Raw genomic sequence first — 23,600 nt, forward strand, 5'->3', positions numbered from 1 at the left:
CGGTTGTTCTAGAAAATCGACCTGTCACGGGAGGGGGTGTCCAACCCTCTCTGCGCGCCAATCCTCCATTAATATTCCACGCCAGTTTCCTGCTCGATTTCGTTGATCCCTGTTATTTACGATCGGATCGATCGTGTTTCCCTCTCGATACGTCCATCTTACGTCCATCCCCCTCCGCGTTACATTCTGATAAATTGTCGTTGGAGATGGGTGTTTTTCGGCATGTGATTGTATCGATTTGTATTTGTCGAAACGCAGTGGAGAGAATTCATTTTTTTCGCCTTTCCTTTCTGGATGGAGTGCGATTAAAGTCGCAACAATTTTGGAAAATTCGGATCGGTGTGGATGGAATGGATCGTTTTTTTCTTCGGATCGACCATTTTGATCATGTTTGAAATTAATCTTGCTTCGATATTTTAAAATTAATATTGAGTAGGCGGTTGAAAGATTCTCATCGAGACTTCGATTTCGATATTTCATCCTTTCCACAAATTTTCAATTTATTAAATTTCGTTTCGATTTTCATCCGTGAAATTTCGATCTCGAACGAGTCTCGACGTTAAAATTTTGATCGTCAATTTGCTGGAGATGGATTTGAATAAAGGAGCCTTCGATATTCCAACCCCCCTCGTCGATGTTAATATACAATGGACATCGATAATACGTTGCGTCAATTTCCAAAGTGATTGTAAATGATTGTAAATCGTGCACGGTGCATGCGAGATCTTAACTCTTGCGAACTTCTTATTTGCTTTGACCTCTTAAGCAGCAAAAAAAGGAATTGCCACCTTTTTCTGCTTATCGTTTGTTCGCAGCCACGAACATTTTTCGCCATCTCGTTCGCTTCGTAATAAAAACTAGTTATGGTATCGCGTTATGTACACAATCGTTACCTGTAATTTTCTTTTCAACCGTATTAATCTCGATTTTGAACGACGCAAAATTACGTTTAATTTAATAAGTTAATCGAATAAACGAATGAACGTATTTGTTTCGGGTGAAATTAATCTCGTTACTATTTGATGAAAAATAAATATTTTTCTGCGAGTTATAAAAATTTTGATTCTTGAAAAGATTAGTTTTAATGAAAAGGGGATAAGAATCGTGTCAGATAACACGTTCATTGATGTATTAAAAATAATTGTAAAAATTGTGGTTATCTCGGCTTTGTATATTATCACATAATATAGGTAAAAGAATGAAAATACGCAATTAGAAAACTGTAAACTGCTGATATAAAATTATTGAAAAATATTATGACAGTGTACAAGAGTTTATCGTGTCGCTGATTTATATCATTTGCAAATCATCATCGATTACTTTCATAATTGTTTAATGCCAATTTTAACATTTTTACGTGGAATAACCGTGAAGCGGTTATTCGATGGAGGGAATGTTAATTCAATATTCCGGAGAGCGTCACATGTCGAAAGTTTTGATGTTCTCTATAATGTATGTCCGTCATAAAATATGAAACCTAATAGAAATACGAGGATATATCTTATAAAAGGGTAAAGCGAGCCTGTGCACAAGATATTCAAATAGAAACATTTAATGCGTTATTATAAAATATTATTCCGATATATTATATTTTCGATTGTCGTTGCATACACCGAAAACGATATATTTCGAAATTCGATATCCTCCATTACGTATTCGATCATAAAACATGAGGCGTAATAGAAATAAGGCAATACGTCATAAAAGTTGAAAAGAAGAGGGAGGGAGGCGAATAAAACGAAAACGTGACTCCGGATCGTATGCCTTTTTTATATAATTCTCTTCTTCTATCGCACGTGGGACAAAATTTAAAAATTGCACACATTCCAACATTTTGTTCAATGTTGTTTTTAACTTTTGACAGGATACGTGTATCCGCATATTTGATTTAACTTTAACCATTCGAAACTTTTGCCCCCGTTAATAATAAAAATTTCATTAAAAAATATTCCTCGTATTTATTAAAAGAAATTTATTTATAAAATTTTAAATTTGGTTATAAAATTTATCGATAAATTTTGTACACCACTGTGAAATGATATCCCGTTTAATTTTCAATAATAATTTCCAAACCTTCCCCTGTTGCACAAATAAATATCGTGTTTCATCGAGGAAAATTATATAGATATAGATAGATATTCTAGGCAAACTTTCATAAAACTATAAAATATTTGTAGGTAGATTAATATTTTAATTACGAAATTTTAATTATTTCGGGAATATTTCGAGAAATACCCCGTAGGAAAATATTCGGAGAACAACGAAACAACGGTTCAATACAGAAATTACGAAATATTGGATTTTTCGTTGAAAATACAATGTTCTCGCGTTTCCTAAAAATGCAAACGCGATACTGCCTCTAAACGACATTCGATTCTCCACGCCAACTAAACATTACACTTCCACTCTATTTCCCCTTTAACCTATCCTTCTCCACATTTTTTTGTTTCACCCCTTTCCTCCCATACTTTATTCCCTTTGTTTGCAATTTGTTTTCGCAACCCTTCTTTCTCCCTCCGATTATATCAATGTTCTCAACATCTCGTTTCTCAACATCCAAAACTTTCACGTCGAAGGCAGAAAAGCTGGTTACATTATCTCGCAAAAGTGGAAACTGCGGGCCGGAAGTTAGCATGCCCCTTGTTCGAGGAAACCAACTATGGTAGAACTGTATAAGATTGGCCGTGAGGGAGGAAATGCAGCGGGGGAGGGCGTGTAAATCGCTGCTGACGAGTGGGCGGGTTTGCATGAGGCGTGACGACACGAACGAGAGGGGAAACTTTCAAATTTCTTCCGGCGATAATGGCCGGTTTCCTGGTCGGGATTATGACATCGCCACTCCGCCTATACAGTTTCGCCGGGTATCACGCGCAGATTTTATCGAGGGACGATCGTGAACGCGATAAAACGCGAATAATTTCGAATTCCACCACCGTGGAATTTCGTTAGCCACGGGGTGATACCCCCGATCGATGTAAGGTCGCGCCGCACGCTCGCTCGATAAAACGGTTCGTTTCCACGTCGAAGCAGATATCGATCGTTTTGTGGTTGGGTTTCGAGCGTTCGTGCATTCTCTCCTGTACTCGATCCTTCCTTCGTATCGTATATTTGATATACGAGTTAGTAATTGGAAGATCGGTAATTAAATACAGGGCTTCGTATACAGGGGATATTTTACGAACGTTATGGAAAATTTTAACAATCTCTTTCGAATTTCTTAGGTTAGGTTGGGCAAGTTGGGATATTACGAAAAAGAATACGATAGATTTCAGAATATTGAAAATTTTTGAGGGGGGGGATATTGTAAAAGTTGTTGCGCGTGGAAATATTGCGAAAATATTGCTTAAGCGATATTAATCAATGTGTAAATACAAATAAATATAATATTTCTCGTGGTTACGTATTCGCTATTGAAAAGAATTTTATTATCCAGGTTATTCCGTTTTTAATAAATTTCTATCGATTCGATGATTTCCGGAAATGGAAATAATTTCCAAGAATTTAATTTTTCTTCGTAATCATTTTGAAAACTGTGAATTCAGTTTATTCAAAGTGGCAAACCTTTATCGAAAAAGGTTCCGGGATCAAAGGATAGAATCGGTTTACCTCGGTATTTGAATGGCGCAGGATATTTGAATATTACAGCGTGAATTTCTCTATGATCCCCTGGGACTCCTCCGCTAATTTATGACACTCTAGATCGATGCAGTCGCGGGAAATTCAGGTCGTGGCCCTCTTTATCTTTCATTATTAACGATTCCCTTCCCTCTAGTTAGTTGTATTTTTGTAATCTCGAATATTGCTTCTTTGACGATCCACCAGATTTTTACACAAATTCGAACGATTTCTTCGATTTCTTTCCTATATACATTTGTCTTAACACCATTCTTTTATTTTTAAATTACCAATTTTTAAATATTCAATCTTGTTATGCACAAAAATGATAAATCAATTTTATCCCTCCCGATTTGATTTTAATCGAAATGCAAAATTCATGATGCTGATGCTGATTCATGATGCATGATGATGAAAATTAATTAACAAAAATATATATATATTTCTCGAATAGAATTTCTTTATTCTAATCTATTTCTATTCTTTTTATTCGCGCAGGTCTGACAAAACGGATCCCAAAGGCATGGCCAGCAGCACGGAGGATTACGGGTCGGAATTACAGGAGCTGCAGTGGGGTGGGGGCGGGGGGTCCCACTTCCTGCGTAGCGGTTCCCACTTCCTGAGGAGCGGTACCGGCGGTTGTTACGAAGCCGAGGATTTGGAGCCGACGAGCAGGCACCATGGCAGCCAGCACAGGGGATATTACAGCCCTCCCGGCACGAGTTACACGATCGTCGAGAGGCCGCCGAGTGCCCCGCACCACCATTCGTCCCACACCACCCCGTACAGGCACAGGGGGCACGCCACAGCAGGATCTGGCGCCATCTCACCTGAGCAGGTGCTTAGGTAAGCTTTCCATCCCTGGTTTCCTTCTTAACTTTCTTATTTACGTGAAAATTTTTATATATCGAATAGTTGTAACAGAGAAGAACATGGAGCTATTTTGGGGATCGTGAAATTGCGTTCTCGAAGAAATATTGAATCGTAATTATAAGGAATAATTCGAGTTTTATTAGACAGAAGTAAGTAGTTGTAGTAATATTGTTTCGTCGTGTTAAAATATCGATGGAATGTCCGATTGAACAGCTAAGGGAAATGTTGGTGAATTGATCAACCCGAACAACTTAGAAATTCATTGAATAATCGATTCGTTTAATTATAAAACACGCGAGTTCAGTTAATTTCAAATCCGAATTCTTACAAAATACTCTACGAATCAATTACCCTACTGATCAAATAATTCAATATTCAATATTCAACGTGCATAAGAATATCTCACAAATATGCTCAACATTTCAAAAGCCGCATTTTTAAAAAAACTGAGAACGCCACGATAAAAATGTTATAAAGGAAGCTGCGAGTGACACGCTTTACGAAAAAAAAAAAAGAAAGAAAAAAGATTGAAATTTGCAATTTCTGTTTCGTCAGACTTTTCGGAAACGGTGTCTCGGAGCGTCGACAGGGGGACAGGAGGACACCGGCCTCCTCGCCTGCGAGCGTTGCCGCGGTGAGAAGCACACCATCCTCGACGTCCCAGCAACAGCAGCAGTCCCAGCAATCGCAGCAGTCGCAGCCGAACCCGGCCAATCCCCCGACCTCGCCGAGCTCCCAGCCCCTCAGCCTTCAGGAACTCACCGTAAGGACAATCACCATGACGAGAGATCCACCGGACTCTCATGGCTTTGGGATCTGCGTGAAGGGTGGCAAGGACGCAGGTGAGATCCGAAGTACCTTCAGGCTACCTCCATCGCCGTACTTCGCGCCTCAAGATCGAGGTATCTTCCGAAACTTGTGACTTTCATTGCCGTTCGTTGCTCGCCGTTCGTTGCTCGCAGCCGTGGTGCTCGATTCTCATCGAATTGCGATTCGTTGCGAACTTAATCGGGAGTAAGATTGTTATAATTGTCTCGTTTCTTGCCTCGTTCTTCTAATTTTCCGCTGGTATTATATTTTGTACTTTTATTCCGTACTTTTTATATGGTTAACATAATGATATACGATCGGTATTATTAGTGATATAATTTTATAAATATTACTACGTTAATTAATAATAATGTAATTATAGAGTTAGAGTTCATTTTTATCGAGATTTTGAAACTTGTTAAATTTTTTAAATTGTTATCGTTTGAATTCATTTCTACGAATCTCTCGATATGATAAGTAAAGTGTTTCTTCGTTGACTTGAATTCGAAGATTTGATCTTTTTTTTGAAGTTAAGATTAAATTTATACGAAACGAAATCGCAATCGATATTTTCACACCACGACGCGATCTTCTCTATCGTGTATTTCTAAGCAGATTCAGTCCTTGTTTCGCTGCCAATAGCGTCACCGACACCCTGTGCTTCCTGTGCTTCAGCACAGCTGTCACGTGTCTTTCATTCTCACCGTCTTTCCATTCTCGTGACGAATCCTTCCATCAAACGAAAGAATTCCGTGCGTTATATACAGAAAAGCAGTAAATTTTACGATGTTATTAAACTCAAGCTTTTTTTTTTTTCTTCTTTTTTTAACGTAACTTGAAATTTAAATAATATTTTTATCCCGATGAACATTGTCCGCCGAAAATAAAGCTTTTTTTATTATCTTTATTATTTTTATCAACGAGCAACGATATGAAATTTTTAATTTTTTTTTAAATTCGATTTTTTTCCTCTTCGTTAAATTCTAGAATGAAAAAATACGATGAAATGAAAAATAATTTAAGTAAAGATAAATTGATCGATCGAAATCATTGAATAAATTCGGCGGAGAACGAATTTGTTTTCGTTTTGAAAATTGTTTTCGTTCGGAAGGTTATCGTCGCTAGAACGGGAACCGAAAGGCAGGGAATGGTGGGGAGAAAACATGTTTTCGATCATTAAATGTCGTTTCCATTCCAGTTACGGCCTCCGGTGCGAAAGGACGTATTACATTCGGATCGCGTTTCGCCTCGATTTTTTCCCTTCTTCTCATCGTCTCGTTGTATTTTTTATCGTTATACGGGAAGAAAGTCACCATTCGTTCAATCGATCGATGACCAGTACGATTTTTCGAACGAAAAAAAAAAAGGATAAATAATAATTAAAATTATCGCGATTGTTTTTCTCTAATCATTTATTTTTTTTTCTTTTTACGACGTTGGTTTTATAATTTATACTGGACTTCTCTGGAAAACGTGGAAATATCGAAGAAAAGAAAAGTATATTGACTGTTCTTTCCTCCTATATTAATATTTTTCAAATTTTATTTTCCTTTGTATACCATAACTTTTCTAAATTACAATTTTACGTAAATCATTTACGTAATTACAATTCAAAAAATAATCCTCCCATTTACACTTTTCTCTCCAAATCAACAATTCTATACCATGAAGCTTTCAAAGAAATCAGTAATCTAACACGATTATAATAGACGAAGGAATCGTTCTTCGATTAACAAGAAGCGCGCGATCGCATATTGGGGGAGGGTGCAATCAATTCGTGGCGCGAATATCCCCTTTTTCGGTGTAATTAGCGACTAATTGACCACCTCGTGTTTAATGACGCGCCTCTAATTGCCTCCAGTCCTCGCGCATATTTTTCTTCGTCGTGAAACGGATTAAATAATCGCGCGTGATGTATCCGCGATCGATTCGATCAAATCGTATCGTTTTTTCGCTCCTCTCGTGAATTTGTATTGAAAATTACAAAAAAGAAATCGTGGAAAGAAATCGATTAAAAAATGTTTGCTCTGCGATTTTATATAAACCAATGCGGTGAATAGTATATATATATATAGTGAAACACGTTAGGTTGATTTTAGAGATTGCTTTTTTTAATTCAAAGATAGAGGGAGCGAGATAGAGTTTTATTTAACGTGAATTTAAATAATAATTTATGATCCAGTAAATAAGTTTCGATAAAATATTTTTTATGTTATACGAATTTTTGTGTCTGTTTCGATCGATAGAATCGGTTTCACGAATTTATTTATTTTTATTTATTAGTAGTCTGTGTATGCGTACATATTCGTGTTTTGAATATAACAATTCTCGAGAGGAGCTTTAAAAGTTTAAAAAATAACTCGTTAAATAGTAATTATATCGAGGAATGTTTAGTAATTCGGGGGAAAGAGTTTTACGCTAGAATTTTTTCATATCATTATCCGCTTTATTTATCGTCTTTTTATATCGGTTGTTTACCAAGTTAAGATAAGCAAACACCCAGAGCAATTTATTGTGGCCGATGAAGGGGATAGTTTGTTTCGTTCAGTTGTTATCGAGGTATAGAGTTAGTTGAAAAATTGTTATTGGTTTTCATGAAGCTTTATGGATAGATGGAAAAATAAGAGAGAGAGAGAGAGAATTTCTGAATTTTTCGATTAATTTCCTATCCTCTGATCTTTTGTACGTCGATATTATTAATCATCGACATCCACTAATTTCCTCCCTCTTAAAACATATGTATACGTAAGGGTTGAAAATTAAATTTGAAAATTCATTTATCGAGTGCAAAAGATATAAAAATATTTTTTTATAATTCGCATTTATAACAACACGTCACGATTATCCAATATAATACGAAAATCTCAAAAGAAATCTCTCGTCGCCAATCTCTCTCGTGTTATACAAAGAAATAACATTCTATAAATAAGAAAGAAGGAACAGTCATTGCAATAAAAAAAAAAAAAAAAAAAAAAAGAAAAAAAAGAAATCGAGAAGGAAAAAAAACACACGATCATGGAACGAGTTGGAATTCAAAGTTCGATCGAAAAGAACGGAGAGCGTTGGTTTTCCAGAGAAGTTCCTTGCTCGAAAGATAAATAGAAATGTCCCCTGTCCGGGATCCACGTTCCGCGGATGCCGGGATGCGCATCCTCGACATGGTCGGGGTCCGGTTTCACGGTTTCGAGTCTCGTAAAATTCACGCTTGATCATGGTATACCGCACACGCACCGTCAACGATCGCTTCATGCTTGATCCTCGTCGAGATCTCGGGCGTGAAACCTTTTCTCTCCTCTTTTTCTTTCGCTTCCCTTTCAAACGTGGAAACGCGACGCGCGCGGTTCTTGTGAAATCATCGTGGATCCTGGGGGGGGACTGTGCCCTAGCCGGAAACGATACCCGAGGCTGTCTCGTTTCTTTTTTTTGTTTCTTCGAAAAATTTTCCTCGAAACTTTAATCGCAAAATTATTGAATATTTCACAGTGAATTTCTTATTCGAATAAATTTTCAAGGGTTCTTTTTTTTTCCTTTTTTCATAGTATTCAATTGGAAATTTCGATTCTTCAATTTTAAATCGTAAATTTTATCGAACTTTTTTTCTTCTACAGGATTTATTACACGTACGAGACAGTTGTTTTTTGTAATTATTATTTGGACATTTTGAATGGAAGATTAAAAAAAAAAAAAAAAAAACAGAAACGAAAATCGAAAGATAGAAAAAAATTGGGATCCGATCGAAATGATCGATGGTTAATTTTCGAAGAGACAACCACGAAGCCTTGGCGTCGTTTCGGGCCGGTCGAAATCGAAATAAGCCAACTGGCGGTGTGTCTTTCTTGTTTTCTGTTTCGCTGTACCAGAAGCTCAGTCAGGTAACTCATCAACCATACGAACCGAAAGGCAGAGAGAATGTAAGGAAAAAAACAAAAAAAAAAAAGAAAAGAAAATGAGCGAAAGAGCGAGTGAAAGAGAAACAGATCGAAAGAAGAGAGAAAGAGAAACATTAGCATTATACAACCCTTTCAAAGAAAAAGAGAAAAAAGAAAAAAAAAAAAAGAAAAGAATAGTCACAGGAAGATTGAAACGGCTCGAAATTTCGAAATTACGAAAAATTTATTTATTTTCCTTTTTTTTTATCTCGTCTCATAATTTCCATAATACATTAAAGTTTTTAATACATTCACGATGTAATCCACGAGCCAAGCGAAATTTCACCGACGACGATGCGAGAGATTCTAATTTAATAAAGAACGTAACTCTGATATATTAACGCGTACACGACAACGACGGATACACCAAGTCGGTGAACATTGCAGAGGAGGTTTTATCGTTTCCAGGGACGTCGTTAACGCGAGAAAAAGACCAGATCTGAGAAAGAGAGGGAGGATGCAGGAAAAAAATTCTGAAACACCGATATAAATTACATTAAGCGCGATTAAAGGTACCAACTTCTGCTTTTATTTTTTTTTTTTTAATATATATATATTTTTCTCTCGTTTCGAAAATGAGAATGGTTGACGATTTATATCCTCGTGAGTCGATGATCGTTAATCGACATGATGATTTATATCTTCGAGTCCCGTTCGATAAGACACGAATTATGGCGGGGGACGTTCGATTCGATCGTGGTCGCCATTCGAGACGATAAGTTTGTTTAACCCTTGAAGTACCCAAGCTATGTATTTAGATATGTCTTTGAACTTGGTTTTCGAGAGCGTAGTTAAGGATTTATAGCGACCCCCTCTTTAATCGAAATGAAATTTCGAAACTTTTTCGAGACGTTCAATGTTGAATCGGTACTTCGAGGATTAATCGAACTTCGTATACAATCTTCAACGTATCATTTATCGTGATCGAACGATTTGTCATGTCTTCATTCGATCCTCGTTTTTAAACGTCTTCGACCTTTCGCCTTATCAATCACACGAAGATGCACTTAGGTCTTGAATTATAGTTTAAGACAGTTTGATGGATGTGGAAAGGTTGCGTGAAAAAGAGTATAAAAACGTAATTTTTTCTTTCATCTTTCTTTTTCTTTCCAAATTATCTTACGCAAAGGAAATATAAACTTTGCTCGTTAGTTTCAAATAAATAAATAATCACAATTTAGAGACCATCTCGATATGAAATCATTCATTATCTCTCTTTGCATATTTCTTTGTGATCTGTATATTTCAAAATGAGGGAGGTAGAAATAGAAAATAAAAGGTTCGAGGATATTATCGCGTTTCAATAGAGTTCGAAACTTGTTTTTTTGTTTTAAAAATAGCATTTTCCTCGTTACTACAGTTTGGAAAAATATTATTCCATTTTCTGAATCTTTCTCTATAAAACTTCTTATGTTAAAATGTTTAAAATTTAGGGAATTTTATCGTGAAGAAGAATCAATATTTCTTTCGAGTTTTCTCTCACATTTTTTAACATTTCTGTTATCTTTTTGTTTCGAAAAGGCAAAGGATTAATCGTCAACCATTATCGATAATATCAGACGACCATTTGACATCGAATGGAGATTAATTTTTAAGTGAAACGAAAACATTTCGGTATCGAATTTTAAATAACAAAATTTTCAATTCTATTAAAAGTTAATAAGTTCATTTCTCTTTTTTTTATCGGTGAATTTTATAAAAATTTTGCCTACTCTAATTACAGCGAATAAATATAAAAAGAAAATAAAAAAGATATCAAAGTGTAAATTACGTCAAATAATTGACATAATTTAATCTCAATAAGATAAAAACAAACTATTTCTCATAAGTTCGTTTGGTTCGTTAAATTTTCCAAAATTTTTCAAAAATTGTCAAAACAAATAAATTAACTTCAAATCTATAACATTCTTTCAAAAGATATAGAAACGAATTTACTTCGATCTAGCACTATAATTCAAGTTGCGCGATCAATCGATATAAAATAAATATTTTGCTTCGCTCCAAATACGAGTTTAAGGATCATAAACGACCGTATGATCGAGTGGAGAGGATCGATCGAATTGCGAGTCGTTTTCGCACAGATCGCTTTTTTTTCGAAGACACTCGACGAAGTTAAAAAGGCCATTTTCTGACGGATTTTCCTGTATCGTATTCGAATTTCGTGGCCGTTCCAATCTCCTCGTGATTCTCGAGTATTCATACTCGCATATTCACAATTTCATACACACATATAGAAACACGCATACTCACATTGAGTAACGATCGATGTCGCATGAAAGTGTAATGCGCAGATCGGCCGAGCTTGGAGGGCGATCAGCAGAGCAAGAGAAAGGAAGGCAATGATGAAACGTTGGAGAGATCAAAATTTTTCTCTTTTTTCTTTCTTTCTTTTCTTTTCTTTCTTTCTTTCTTTTTTTTTTTTTAACGAAAGATACTTTTTTTTCTATTGAGATCCGGCCTTTGTCGATTCTCGATCGCGCGTACAATCGTCAAAGCAACGTTTTATAACGGATGCTCGTATGCAGAGACTGAAATTTTTTACATGATTGCAGGGGATGCGGGGATTGAAGATGAAATTCCACTTCTCTCTTTTTTTTTTTCGCAATCCGTTTGAGGAACTTTCTCTAGTAATTATTTAATGAAGTTGATCCATTTTTTTCTTCCAATATTTATTCTTTGTTCGTTTCTCAATTTTCTGCGAAGATGATAGGCAAAGAAAATTCAAGAGGGATTAATCACAATCTTCTTTATCTTCTTTATCTTCTTTATCTTCTTTATTGTTTATTGCTTTCTTTCGAATCCAGTAAAAATTCCTCGAATTCTCTAACATTTCGCAGAGAATCATCTCCTTTGCATATTCTTCGTAACGCAAACAGTCCAATCTTATTCGAAATCGTATCGTTTCTTTCATGCTTCTTTCTTTTATATACCCACGAAAAATTTCTCGGTATTTTTCTAATATTCCACGTGGCTATGACACCGCTGCTTCCCCATTTTCGTGATCTTCTCAACACGAACGATTTATCTTTTCTAATGAGAATATATATTTTTACAAAGCGTCGCGATAATCGCGCAAATGGCTGGATCGCGGTCGTTAAAAAAGAAACAGGTGTCCTCGCGACCGATTCCCACCGAGCATCGGAATGCATCTGTCCGATTGTCGTCCTCGTTTTTTCCAGAATGTTTCGATCGCCGATTTCACCGTTTGCCGCGCGCGCACTCGCTTTTTTTCGTATTATCGAGAGTTCTTTCGCGTGATAAGGATAGATTAGCCTGGAAAACGTGAATTCCTCTCGATCCGCGGATGGCTCGACTCGAAAGTCGAGGGGGGGACTCGAAAGATTGGAGCAAGTGAAGAAGACAAGTAGCTTTAGTGTATCCTGTAAAACAGAAATTTGGAATCGTTATATGTTGGAAGAGAAGAATTGGAAAGTTGGAAAGGTTAAGAATTTTTACGAAGGAGACGAATTAAGGAATAAAGATGATCGAGAAAAAGGATCAATCGAACAGAAATATTTAACTTTGGATCCTGTTTACTTTTTTGGATCGATTTAAGTAAAAGTGAACTTTCACTTTTTTCAATATCTCTTATTGAAGAAATATATCGCATAATGGAAAACGTATAAATTTTTTAAGAATTTTTCCAAGCAATAAAAATATTGAAGAGAAACATTTAATGTTTTTGAATTAAAAAAAAAAAAAAAAAAAAAATCAATTNAAAAAAAAAAATTCAATTAGAAGCGACAAACAGATTCGTTCTTCGTTTCCTTGAAATAGTTAAGCGTCCGTGACATGGATTATTTCCCCGTTGAACATTGAATTTGTTTTCTTTTTTTTTTTTTTTTTTTATTTATTATCATTTTGAAACTACAAAAGAGAAAAAAAAATTCGAGGACACGGAGAAGCGTGAGAGTTAAGAAACATCAAGTGGTTTACGCGGAGGATGGAGGAAACTTTCCTGGCTATGTTTATTAGTTTAACTTGCGTGGGACGAGTTATGTAACTAGGACGAGTCGTATCTTTTGTTCCGTGTGCACAAAAAAAAAAAAAAAGAAGTCTCGAATGTTATAACAAGCTTTATCTTCTTACGGCCTCGGTTTTTGTCCACCGCGATTCCGTGCTGACATTAGCTCGCTGTTTTCCACGCTTTAAACGCGATTCCTCCTTTTTTTTTTTGTCCCTTTCAAAAAATTTCAGTCTTCTCGCTTCAAAACCGTACGACACATCGAACGAAGATGATCGAGAATCACCGAGATCGAAATGAAATTCTCCATTTTATCTCTGATTTTTTTTTTTTCATTTCTTCCAAAGAAAAAGAAAAAAAAAAAGAAAAGAATTGGTTTAAAATTCGAACGAACGAGAGGGTATCGTTCGTTCATCGGGGAAAATAATTTTTCTAGAATGGAAAAAATTCCATAGATTCGCGTTGGAATGTTTCATAAAAGACAGAAATCCTTTCTCTGGCTGGCTTCGTTGTTCCGACGATGAATCGTCGGGATCTCGCAATTAATGGTAACCGAGAATTCCTCTAGGCTTAGCACGCCGGTGTTTCGTTGCATGACAGTGTATGATGTATAGTTTATGAATTTATAGAAGAAAACGTACGCACACATATAACTTATACACATATACGATGTATGTTTACACACATGTCTCTTGTACACACCCATACACACACACGCGTGATTTACATTACATCCTTGCGGACGGGAGGCAAGAAGGCGAATACTGAAGTGTTAAAGGGAGCCCATTTAAGGTAGTCGAGTTGAGAACGAATAAGAGTAATTCAAAGCTCAATTTCAACTTGTGAACAAGATTTAAATTATTTTCGATAAGGTGTTTAAAATACTCGGGGAAATATGTAGAGAAAGAAAAATTGGAAGAATATATGTAGAATATAATTTCTTCTGATTGGATACAGTTCATTACACGATAAATCGAGTGCAAGATATTAAAGTGTACGAATACGAGATTAAAATTGAAATGTAGAAACGAAGAGTTAAAATTAACCTTTAATTTGTCTTTCTTTTTTATAATTCTTTCGATCGATCATCAAGATATTAAAATTAATATAAATAAAATAAGAACAGTTTTCAAGAAGAGAATTATATTACGGAATCGAATATTCCTTGCCACAATTACAGTTCCACGAATACGAATATCGAATATTACAAGAAAAAGAGTTGAAACAAAGGGAGGAAAATTACAAAGAGAGGAAGAAAATAAGAAGAAAAATTAGAACCGTGATATTTGCACAATATCCTTGGATATTTCATCATCGACGTCCTTGAAAGAAACAGGGGCGATTTCTGGAGGGTGGAAATCTGTTCTTAAATGGGCTCGAGGAAAGGAGTTTTTTTTTTTTTTTTTTTTTTTTATTAAGCGACAATCCAAGTTCGCCACGCGAGCATCACGTAACGAGCTCATTGTTCCTCTTATCTCTTTTATCAGCCTGATTAATCCTTGCTCCCCGGGGCCTGTCGATGTGAAAAGAGATCAATTACCAATAGGACAGGACTCTTGCGGCCTCGAAATAACCGCCTCTCGTCCTTCTGTCTCGACCTCCATCTTCTCCAAATGTCAAATTTCGTTTTCTCTTCCCTTTTCTTTTTCCATTTAACGCTAGAATTAACTATTTGTAAAACGTTTTTGAATGTCTATATTGCACATCGATCTCTTAAATAATTATTCGAGAAAAGCGTTTCAAGTAAAAAGAACATTCTTTATTTCAAGAAATATAATTTTCTAAAGCAAATCGATTTTATTAGTAAGAAAAATAGAAGACCTAAGATTGTTTCTCTCTTTTAAACGGAATTATGTTATTTTAAAAAAATATATATTTTAAAAAATTTAAAGAAAAAGATCGATTTGCTTGTCTCAATTATATTCTTAAAATAAAGTAAATTAATTTGAAACGTTTTTTTTTTTTTAAAAAGAACGAGTAGATATTTAACGCCTTAAATTATATTCTCATCCGGTTAAAATCATTGGTTGAATATATTTATATGAAAATTTGAAACACAAAATTGACAGATTTAGTTAATTCTATCGTTAATACCTCTCTTGTTCGCGTGAACAGCTCGTTATCGATTGTATCTGCTCTCCTTGAATAATGTGACCGCGTTTGTTCCGTGTCGCGGACAAATATCTGGAGAATTAAGTATTCATGGTACTCCTGCTTTGCAAGTATAATACCTTTTCCATTTATATTTTTATAATATATTTTATTCCTTCTTTCGCGACACGATGAGCCAAATACCCATATTCCAGACACGAATTGGCTTGAATTTCATAATTCGAACAGATTCGAACAGTATTTCTCCTCGTCCAGAATTCTTCTTCTTTTTTTTTTTTTTAATTTATTTTTTATTTAAACGATTTAAACGAAAATCTCGCCTCGTTGTTCCAGCGTAACAGGGGGAATGGAATTAGATTCACGGGCGTAGATCGCGATTCTAGATGCCGGTTAATGAGCTAATTAACACGGTCTTGCGCGGCGTTCAATTAAAATGATACAAAAGATAGCGTAAAAGCTTGGCTCAGTTTGATCGCTATTAAGTTGAAGCTAATTTGTGTAATGTATTATGCATCGAAATGTATATATATATATATATATACATATGTACACATATATATATATATATACGTGGCGTAGAACCTCATCAACCATGGTATACCGTTACTTGGAACTTGTGCCTAATTAGTTCGGGCTAACGAGGATCGCATTTTTATACGGTTCCTGATCCTCTGGAACAAGGGGAAACTTTACTCGTGATTAATTATTCCGATCCTCGTCAGATCGTTTCGACGTTGTTACATATCATTCGTTGAACGTTTTCGATCAAAATTTGTCCGAACACGGATCAAACTCGATCGAGTTCATTTTTAATCGATAAAATTGAAAATCGATAAATTTATAAAATAAAAGAATTTAGAACGGAATTAGAGAGCAAAATTCATCCTCCGTTTCATTCCCCTGTATCGAGTCACGTTTTTTATTTGTTTAAATTATTAACCAAGTTTCATTCGTGACAAAATTTTTAATTTCGATTCTCGAAACTTTGGTTCGTTGAATATATTTTTCGATTCTCATTTCCGTTCTCACTAGCGTCGAAACGAGTAAGGAACACGATGAAAACGAAAGGTCAATCGAAAGAGCGATTCGTCGCGCATATAAAAATGACCGATACATTCCCAGATTTCACTCGTTCGAGATTCAATCGAAAGAGAAACATCGTGGAACGATGTCGAATACCAAACGAAAGGAAAAATCGTCCCCCTTTAACATCTTCGATCGCATCTAATCAATACACTCCAAAAAAATTTCCCACTTGCACGAAAAATATTAGCTGGAAAGATAAAAAAGCGTGCAGCAAATATTCCACCACGAAAACTTGCAAAACCACGAACATTTAATCCCCTTATACATACATTTTTCTGCGGAAATAACGAGAGATCGTCGATTTTTAGAAACGTCGCCCACCGATCTTCCCGTGCACGCAGAAAAGATACGCAGAAACGTAAGAAATGGAGTATTTTCCACGAAATTAGCGGGGCAGGATGGAAAGAGAGAGCAAGGGGGAGTAATGGCCATCTCTTTTCTCATTTCCCTTTTTCCACGTTGGTCGACTCTTCCACCCGTTTAGATTACACCCGATTCTTATCGCGCGTATTTCCGCAGAAAAATCGTTTTGCATGCCCTCCCTTCCATCACGTTGCGCGCGAGACGCAACACAGGAGAACACACGCACCGGCACGGAATCGTAATCACTGTTCTTTTTCGAACAGTTTCATTTGTTGTGCATCCGCATTTTTACTGCTCCCTCGTCCCTTTATTTCCCCTCTCCCCCTCCTATGTGTATCCTTTGTCTCTTCCATTTTTTTCTGCGCTTCTTTTCCCTTTCTCCACGATTCCACCACCACCATTATGTTACGTTTCTACTCCATTTTACGACACGAGAAACCTAACCTTGGCGTTTCTACCCATGGCGTTTCCACGGGAAAAACACGGAGGTACGGCTATTCGTACGTGTGTGATAAAGTTATACGACGTCCATAAGTCACTTGGTATATTTGGGGACGAATGAATATTGTAATGGGTTGCATTTAGGCTATTGAATATTGCATTGTTCGTATCGCAGACAATGGTCCTCTCGTGGATTATTATTAAATTTTGATCAAGTTTATCGTCAATATAATATCAACTTGAGAAATTTGTAACGTAGAAATTTGAGAACGTAGAGAGAGAAAGATGTAGTTTAGTTGACTGAGAAATTTGGAAAATGATGGAGATGGTAATTTTGATGAAAATTTTAATCATTTAATAAGGAATTATCGTATATTAAAAGAGAAGTTACATAAGAGACCAGATGGATCAACTAGAACTAAACTAGATTAAATCTGCTCTATATTACAGAGTTATCCAACAATCCCACAAACAATTCGTTATACAAACCGCTTTAGTATTGGTATATCTTTTATCACAACAATAGAGAGTTGATCACTAAAATAACTAACTCTCATTACCAAATTAAATCTTCTTAACTCCGTTCAACAATGATAAATATTTCACTTTGTTTCTCGAGAAACATTCACAATTTTTCCAAAACATTTGCAATTCTATCTAATGTATAAGATATTCAATTTATCGAGTAACAAGTATTTTAAAATCTAAATCTAATCTTGTTAATTTTCCCAGAATTCTTGGATGCCAATCTAAAAATTCCAAACGAATTTTCGAGACGAAACGTGACTCACGGGAGCGTTTAAAAAATTAGTTCGAGTTGACCAATGACTTATGGACAACGCTGTAACTCGTTGGCGAAGGAAAAAATGGGAGCTTTACGCCGTCACGTTTTACGAACGGTCCACCCTCTTGAATTCTAAATGGATCAATTTCCACTTACCACGATTTATACAGTCCCGAAAGCGGTTCCTGATACGGCCACCGCTCGAGGAGATTATGGCTACGTTTTCTGTGCCCGCGATTAAAATGCTTCGAGGGTTCTATTACCCCTCCTTCCCTTTCCTCCTTTCTTTCTCGAGATTTTCGTCGTTGGAGATTGTCGATTTCGAGAAGCCGTTTCGTTAATTACCTCCCCCTCCGTACACCTTTGCTATTCGTTTATTATTCGAGGAACGTTGAAGAACACTACAAGCCGTGTTTTTGTTTTATTCTTATTATTATAAGTAAGTGGAAAGGTTTCGATGTTTGGAATTGTTGACAGACCGCGACCCAGTTTTAACGCGGATAGTTTATTTTGTTTCGAATTTCGTTGGGACACAGGTTTCGCAGAGACCTATTTCGATTATTATATGCAATTCGATATTAACTTGGCTAATTGATAGTTCTGTTAATCGTTCGGTTTATGTAACTTAAATTTGAATTGGCAAAGGTGGGCGTGCATTAAATCGAGCCGAATTCTGTTCGATATATTATTTACGAGTATTACAGTACGGGGAGATTATAGGAGAAAAAGTTATATTTCGTAATGTTCGCAGGTGGATATTATTTAAAAGTTGGGTGTAGACTTACGATTAACTTATATTTATCGTAAAAATAATATAATAACAAAAAAATTGGAAGAGAAACAGGTTGGACGTGTTTGACCATTTATGAAAGAATTTCTTACACTCCGGAATATTAATAGCGTGTCTCGAAATCAACGTATGAAAGACAAAATAAAAATAGCTTATATAGTGATTATTTCTCCAATTTTTTTTCAACTTTGAAATATTAAAAAAAAAAATCGTCAAAATTCGATATTTCTTCCACGATCTCTTGACTCGAAATATCCAATATTTTCGGAGAAAAAAAGAAAAAAATAAGAGAAAGAGAGGGGGAGGAGGAAAAATTTCGTCAATCCACGAAACTAAATTTCTACGCGTATCCATTCTCTCTCGGGCGAAAGATAATTTATTTAAGTGCTCCCATTTTTGACGCCATCGCGTGCCTCTCGCGAAATCGAATCCCCTCCGTGGTAAAACATTTTTTGAAGGAAAAAGTTCGAAAGGACCCGCCCTGGGTGGAAGGTTTTAGCTAGCACTGGTCGCGGACCAGTCGCCAGGCAGCTTCCGGCCTGATGGAAAGTCTGTGAATTGTTCCCAGGGGTGGGTGTCTACATTTCGAGGGTGGAGGAGGGTTCGGTGGCCGAACGTGCTGGACTCAGGCCAGGAGACACCATCTTGGAGGTGAACGGCACACCCTTCCGGGCGGTGACCCACGAGGAGGCCCTCAAAGTGAGTTTCTACTTTCATTTTCCGAATCAGAAACATTTCCTCGCTCGCGTAACCGTGTATCAAGCGCGATGGCGTTGCGATTGCAATTCCGATTCTATCGCGAACGTACAACGAAGCTTTTTTTTCTTTTTTTTTCTTCTCTTCTCGAAAATATTTATGAAGTAATTAGATTGCGGATTTTTATGCGAAGCATAAAAGATATGTTTCTGTTTCAATCTTATATATACCTTTGCTTATTTTTACATTTTTAATGTGGAATTATTTTTGGAATCAGTTTGGACATTTTCGATTTTATTGAGAAGATATTTTTTGATAATTATTTTAAGAATAAATATTGATTATCATTGATAGTTGTTTCAATGATTAAACTTGAATTTTTTCATAATTTTTGAAAGCCTAAAAGTGAAAAATAGTTTCAAGAGTAGTATAAAATACTTAAAAAAAAGACTAGAATATTTTAATTAAGTTTCTCTATTATCACTTTTCTTAAATTCAAATTGAACCACTGTAATTCCTTCGAAGAAGGAAAATTCTACTTCTATTGGCCGCACAATCACAATTACAATGAAATCGTCGCGTCAGTGAATCAATGGGCACCAACCCAATCGTGTCGAACCCTTCAATTTTGGAATGTTTCTCTAAACACGTTTTTCGTTGGCTACGTGCCTGATCACAGTTAAAAATCAGTATTAAATCATTCTGGCCATTGGCGTGCAATCGATCGTGCTCGTTTTGTATTTATGAGTGACCTTAAGAGCCACCCCATCGATCGCAAATACCAGCCAGGCTCTCAGCTAGATTATATGGGGTGGGGCAAACGAAATTTCCTTCGATAAGTGTTATCTGACGAACCTTTTCGAGCGCTTTCCTATTTTAAATCAATTCCATTTCTTCCTTTTCCTCTATCTGTCCGACATATCGGTATTAAACTTTTCCAAATATCCTCTTAGAAATTATCGATCGTTTCGCGGATTTCTTTTCACATTCGCTCTTTTTCTTCTTCTTTTTTTTTTTTTTTTTTTTTTTTTACGTATTATAATTCACACGTAACAAAAACTTAATTAAAATTCCTAAGAGAATATTTAACGAAAGAAGCTTATATATTTTAATTTTAAGCTACTCAATTATGTCTCAAGATTTTCAACTCTCCCATCCATTTTTTTTTTTAATAAAATTTTAATTTCAGTTCGCGATGAAAAAGAAATTTGCAGGAAGGAGCCGGGAGTGCAGTGAGATATTTATTTTTCGCTGGAATTAAAAAAAAAAAAGAAATTCGAAGATTCGTAAGTAGGAATACAAAAGTAAAAAGTTATCTCGAAGGAAAACCGTTCCTCGTTATTCTTTCTTTCGTTACGATCGATAAGAGAAAGTGTTTCCAACGACTGTATATCTTTGATCTCCGTTCTCGATTATTCGAAGGGCTCTCTCTCGTCACTTGTCAAGCTTCGTTCTTCCATACTTTTCTAATTCAATAGTTCTCTTTTAATTCGCATAATTTCCACGCCTCATTGCCACGAATCGAAAGAGATCGATTTTTTTCAAAATTATCCCCTCGAAGATGAACTGGATTTTGAAGAGAGAGAGAGAGGGAAAAAATTTCTCTCAAGACACTCTCTCGCGTTATTTAATTTAACTTGGAAGCGAGATTACGCAGGCTGGATCGCGCCGGGTTATAGCAAAACTTTCAACAATATTACCGTGTTTTATAAAAGAGGGTTAACCTGCCTCGAGCGTTGCCTCGAAATATCCTTTGAACGATTTATATCGTAATTTTCGACATAACTCTTATAATAATAATAATAATAATAATAATAATAATAATAATAATAATAATAATAATAATAAAAAGAATAAAACATTCGTTGATAAAAGTTTCTATGATACAAACTCGATGAGAGATTATAAAGAGAGAAAATAATAAGAAAGAAATACGTGGAAGAAAATTTTTACAAGATCTCGTTTCCTTGCAAAATGACGTCATTGTGTATCGTCTTGATACTTATTGGCATCGGATTCCCGACCTCGAGAAATAACAATGGAACACAAGAGCCTTAAATTCTTAGAGGAGAAAATATCTCTTACGCGCAGAAAATTTGCGTGGAGGGACACGAATCGAATAGATGTCTTCGTGTCTTAAGAAGGGACTGTACCAATCTCGAAAAGGAGAGGTTCGAAAAAAAAAAAAAAATTGTTGTCATTCATGGAGAGGGGAAAAGAGTAAAGATTTGCCATTTATTAATTTAACGAGTAATAAATTAAAAGAATATTCGTATGCCAAACCATTTTCGTTTCCACAAAACTGAAGCGAATCGAGAATCGACTAAATCGAGGGATAATCGAGGTGGAACGTTCCCTGAAAAAGAAAGAAAAAAATAGAAAAAAAAGAAGGAAGAGAAGGAAGAAGAGAGGGTTCGATCGATGGCTTCGTTGGATGGACCACGAGGTCTTTTTGGCCAGATCGTCGAGGCCTGAGAATTTCGCGGCGTGGAGCATGAAAAAATGGCGGAAAGGAGGGGGCGAGAGGGGGATGGATGATGACTATCGACTGGCCGGATGGAAGGAAGCGTCGCTCGGAGCCACGCCACGAGTAATCTCTGGTGTAAACGTTTCTGATGGGTATCTCTGGGGATCCGGTGGCTCGTCATACTCTCATAGTAGCTCGGGAGTTTCTAGACAAAAGCACGTCGACAATGGGCCATCAGACTGGTTCGGTGAAGAGGCACGTAGCTCGGTGAAAAACCGCCTCGAAATTTTCGAATATACGATCCAGGTGTCCTTCTTCTTCTTCTTGTTCTCCTCCTCTTTCTTTTTATTCTTCTTCTTCTTCTTCTTTTTCTTATTCTTCACTATCGATGCTTTACACACGCTCTCTCGATACTTGGAAACAATAAAAATAATATATTCGACCCTGTTTCAGGGTTACAGGCATCTTCATGATGGAGAGGTTGCTGAGCTAGAAGTGGAGGATTATGCATTCAGATTACTTTGTATATAACACGGTTGTTCGATATTTCATCGATAGGAATTTAACGAGGCGTCGTAATATTTCTTTTCTTATTCCGGTGCCAAGCTTTTCGGTCCCGTTTCTTTGTTCTCGTAATGGAATTGTGTTTATTTTTTATTCCTCGTAATATCTCCACTTTTTATCTGTTTTATGATATTCGATATTCGACGATATTGAAGTCAAGTTAGGTTGATTGGCATGTAATATTACCCGTCGAAATTTATTCGAATTAAAAACTAGAATTTAGTTTATCCAATAACTAACCATATTGTCGTCGTTTTAAATATATTCTACGGATTGTTTAAAATCCTGTTGTTTAAAATCTTGAAAAAGAGGAAAAGGATCGTTTTCGACAACATTGAAAGCCTCTCGAAACAATCGGGAAGAACTGTCGTTCTCACAGACATACCATCCCTAAAAGTCTGCGTTGCAGATTCATTCCAGCTTGGAGAGAGATATCGGTGTCACCCCCTCCTCCCTCTGTTAAGAAGTTATTGTATTTCTGAAAAGTTAGAGAAATTCAATCTCTCCCGAGAGATGAGACTCGGTGATTCTGCTTACGCTATTCTTTCCACCCTTGGAAACCCCGTGTTTCTATCGAATCGTGTGGCGTACGTGCACACAAAGAAGAGGAATCGAGTAGAATAAACACGATTTCGCGCGACGCAGAGGGATAAATCCGCGGTTGAAGAAAAATCTCAAGGGTCTTTCTCCCTTGCAATTTCGAATCTCTCTCTCTTTCTCTCTCTCGAGTTAAACTGGCTCCAATCTATGAAGAGATGTAAGTGGTCGAATGGTCTGTTCGTTCGACAAATAACGGCAAGGTTGTTGGAATTCTCGACGTGGAAAAGCTAGTACGAAGGAAGGAGAAATAAATGGCGTAATCGAAGGGGATTTGTTAATTAATGGGGTGGCGCAACCTTGACCCAGGTGACTACTACAGGAAATTGGAGGAGCCGCGGATTCCTGAATGATCACGATAGGTCAAACGGTTGACCCAGTTCGACAATCCACGGATTAAGTTTCCGGTGTGCCCGTACCGACTCGTACTGGATAACAGTGTCACCTGTAATCAAAACGAAATTTTCTTGATCCAAGGTCCAGCTCCAATTTCCTACTGGATTTGTTAC

The 23,600-nt window shown here is 36.4% G+C and overlaps 1 protein-coding gene across 1 annotated transcript in view; it reads left to right on the forward strand.

Moving 5' to 3' along the window:
• Nucleotides 1-23,600, forward strand: part of LOC122718187 (whirlin) — a 96,273-nt gene that overhangs the window by 21,168 nt on the left and 51,505 nt on the right. Inside the window, 3 exon segments of the mRNA XM_043943013.1 lie at nt 4,114-4,461; nt 5,044-5,390; nt 19,336-19,466. Coding sequence (XP_043798948.1) covers nt 4,139-4,461; nt 5,044-5,390; nt 19,336-19,466 — 801 coding nt within the window. The 5' untranslated portion in view covers nt 4,114-4,138.

The sequence above is a fragment of the Apis laboriosa genome, unplaced genomic scaffold (genome assembly GCF_014066325.1).
Source record: "Apis laboriosa isolate Shangri-la unplaced genomic scaffold, ASM1406632v1 scaffold5_cov152, whole genome shotgun sequence".
In the NCBI taxonomy this organism is placed as follows: Eukaryota; Metazoa; Arthropoda; class Insecta; order Hymenoptera; family Apidae; genus Apis; species Apis laboriosa.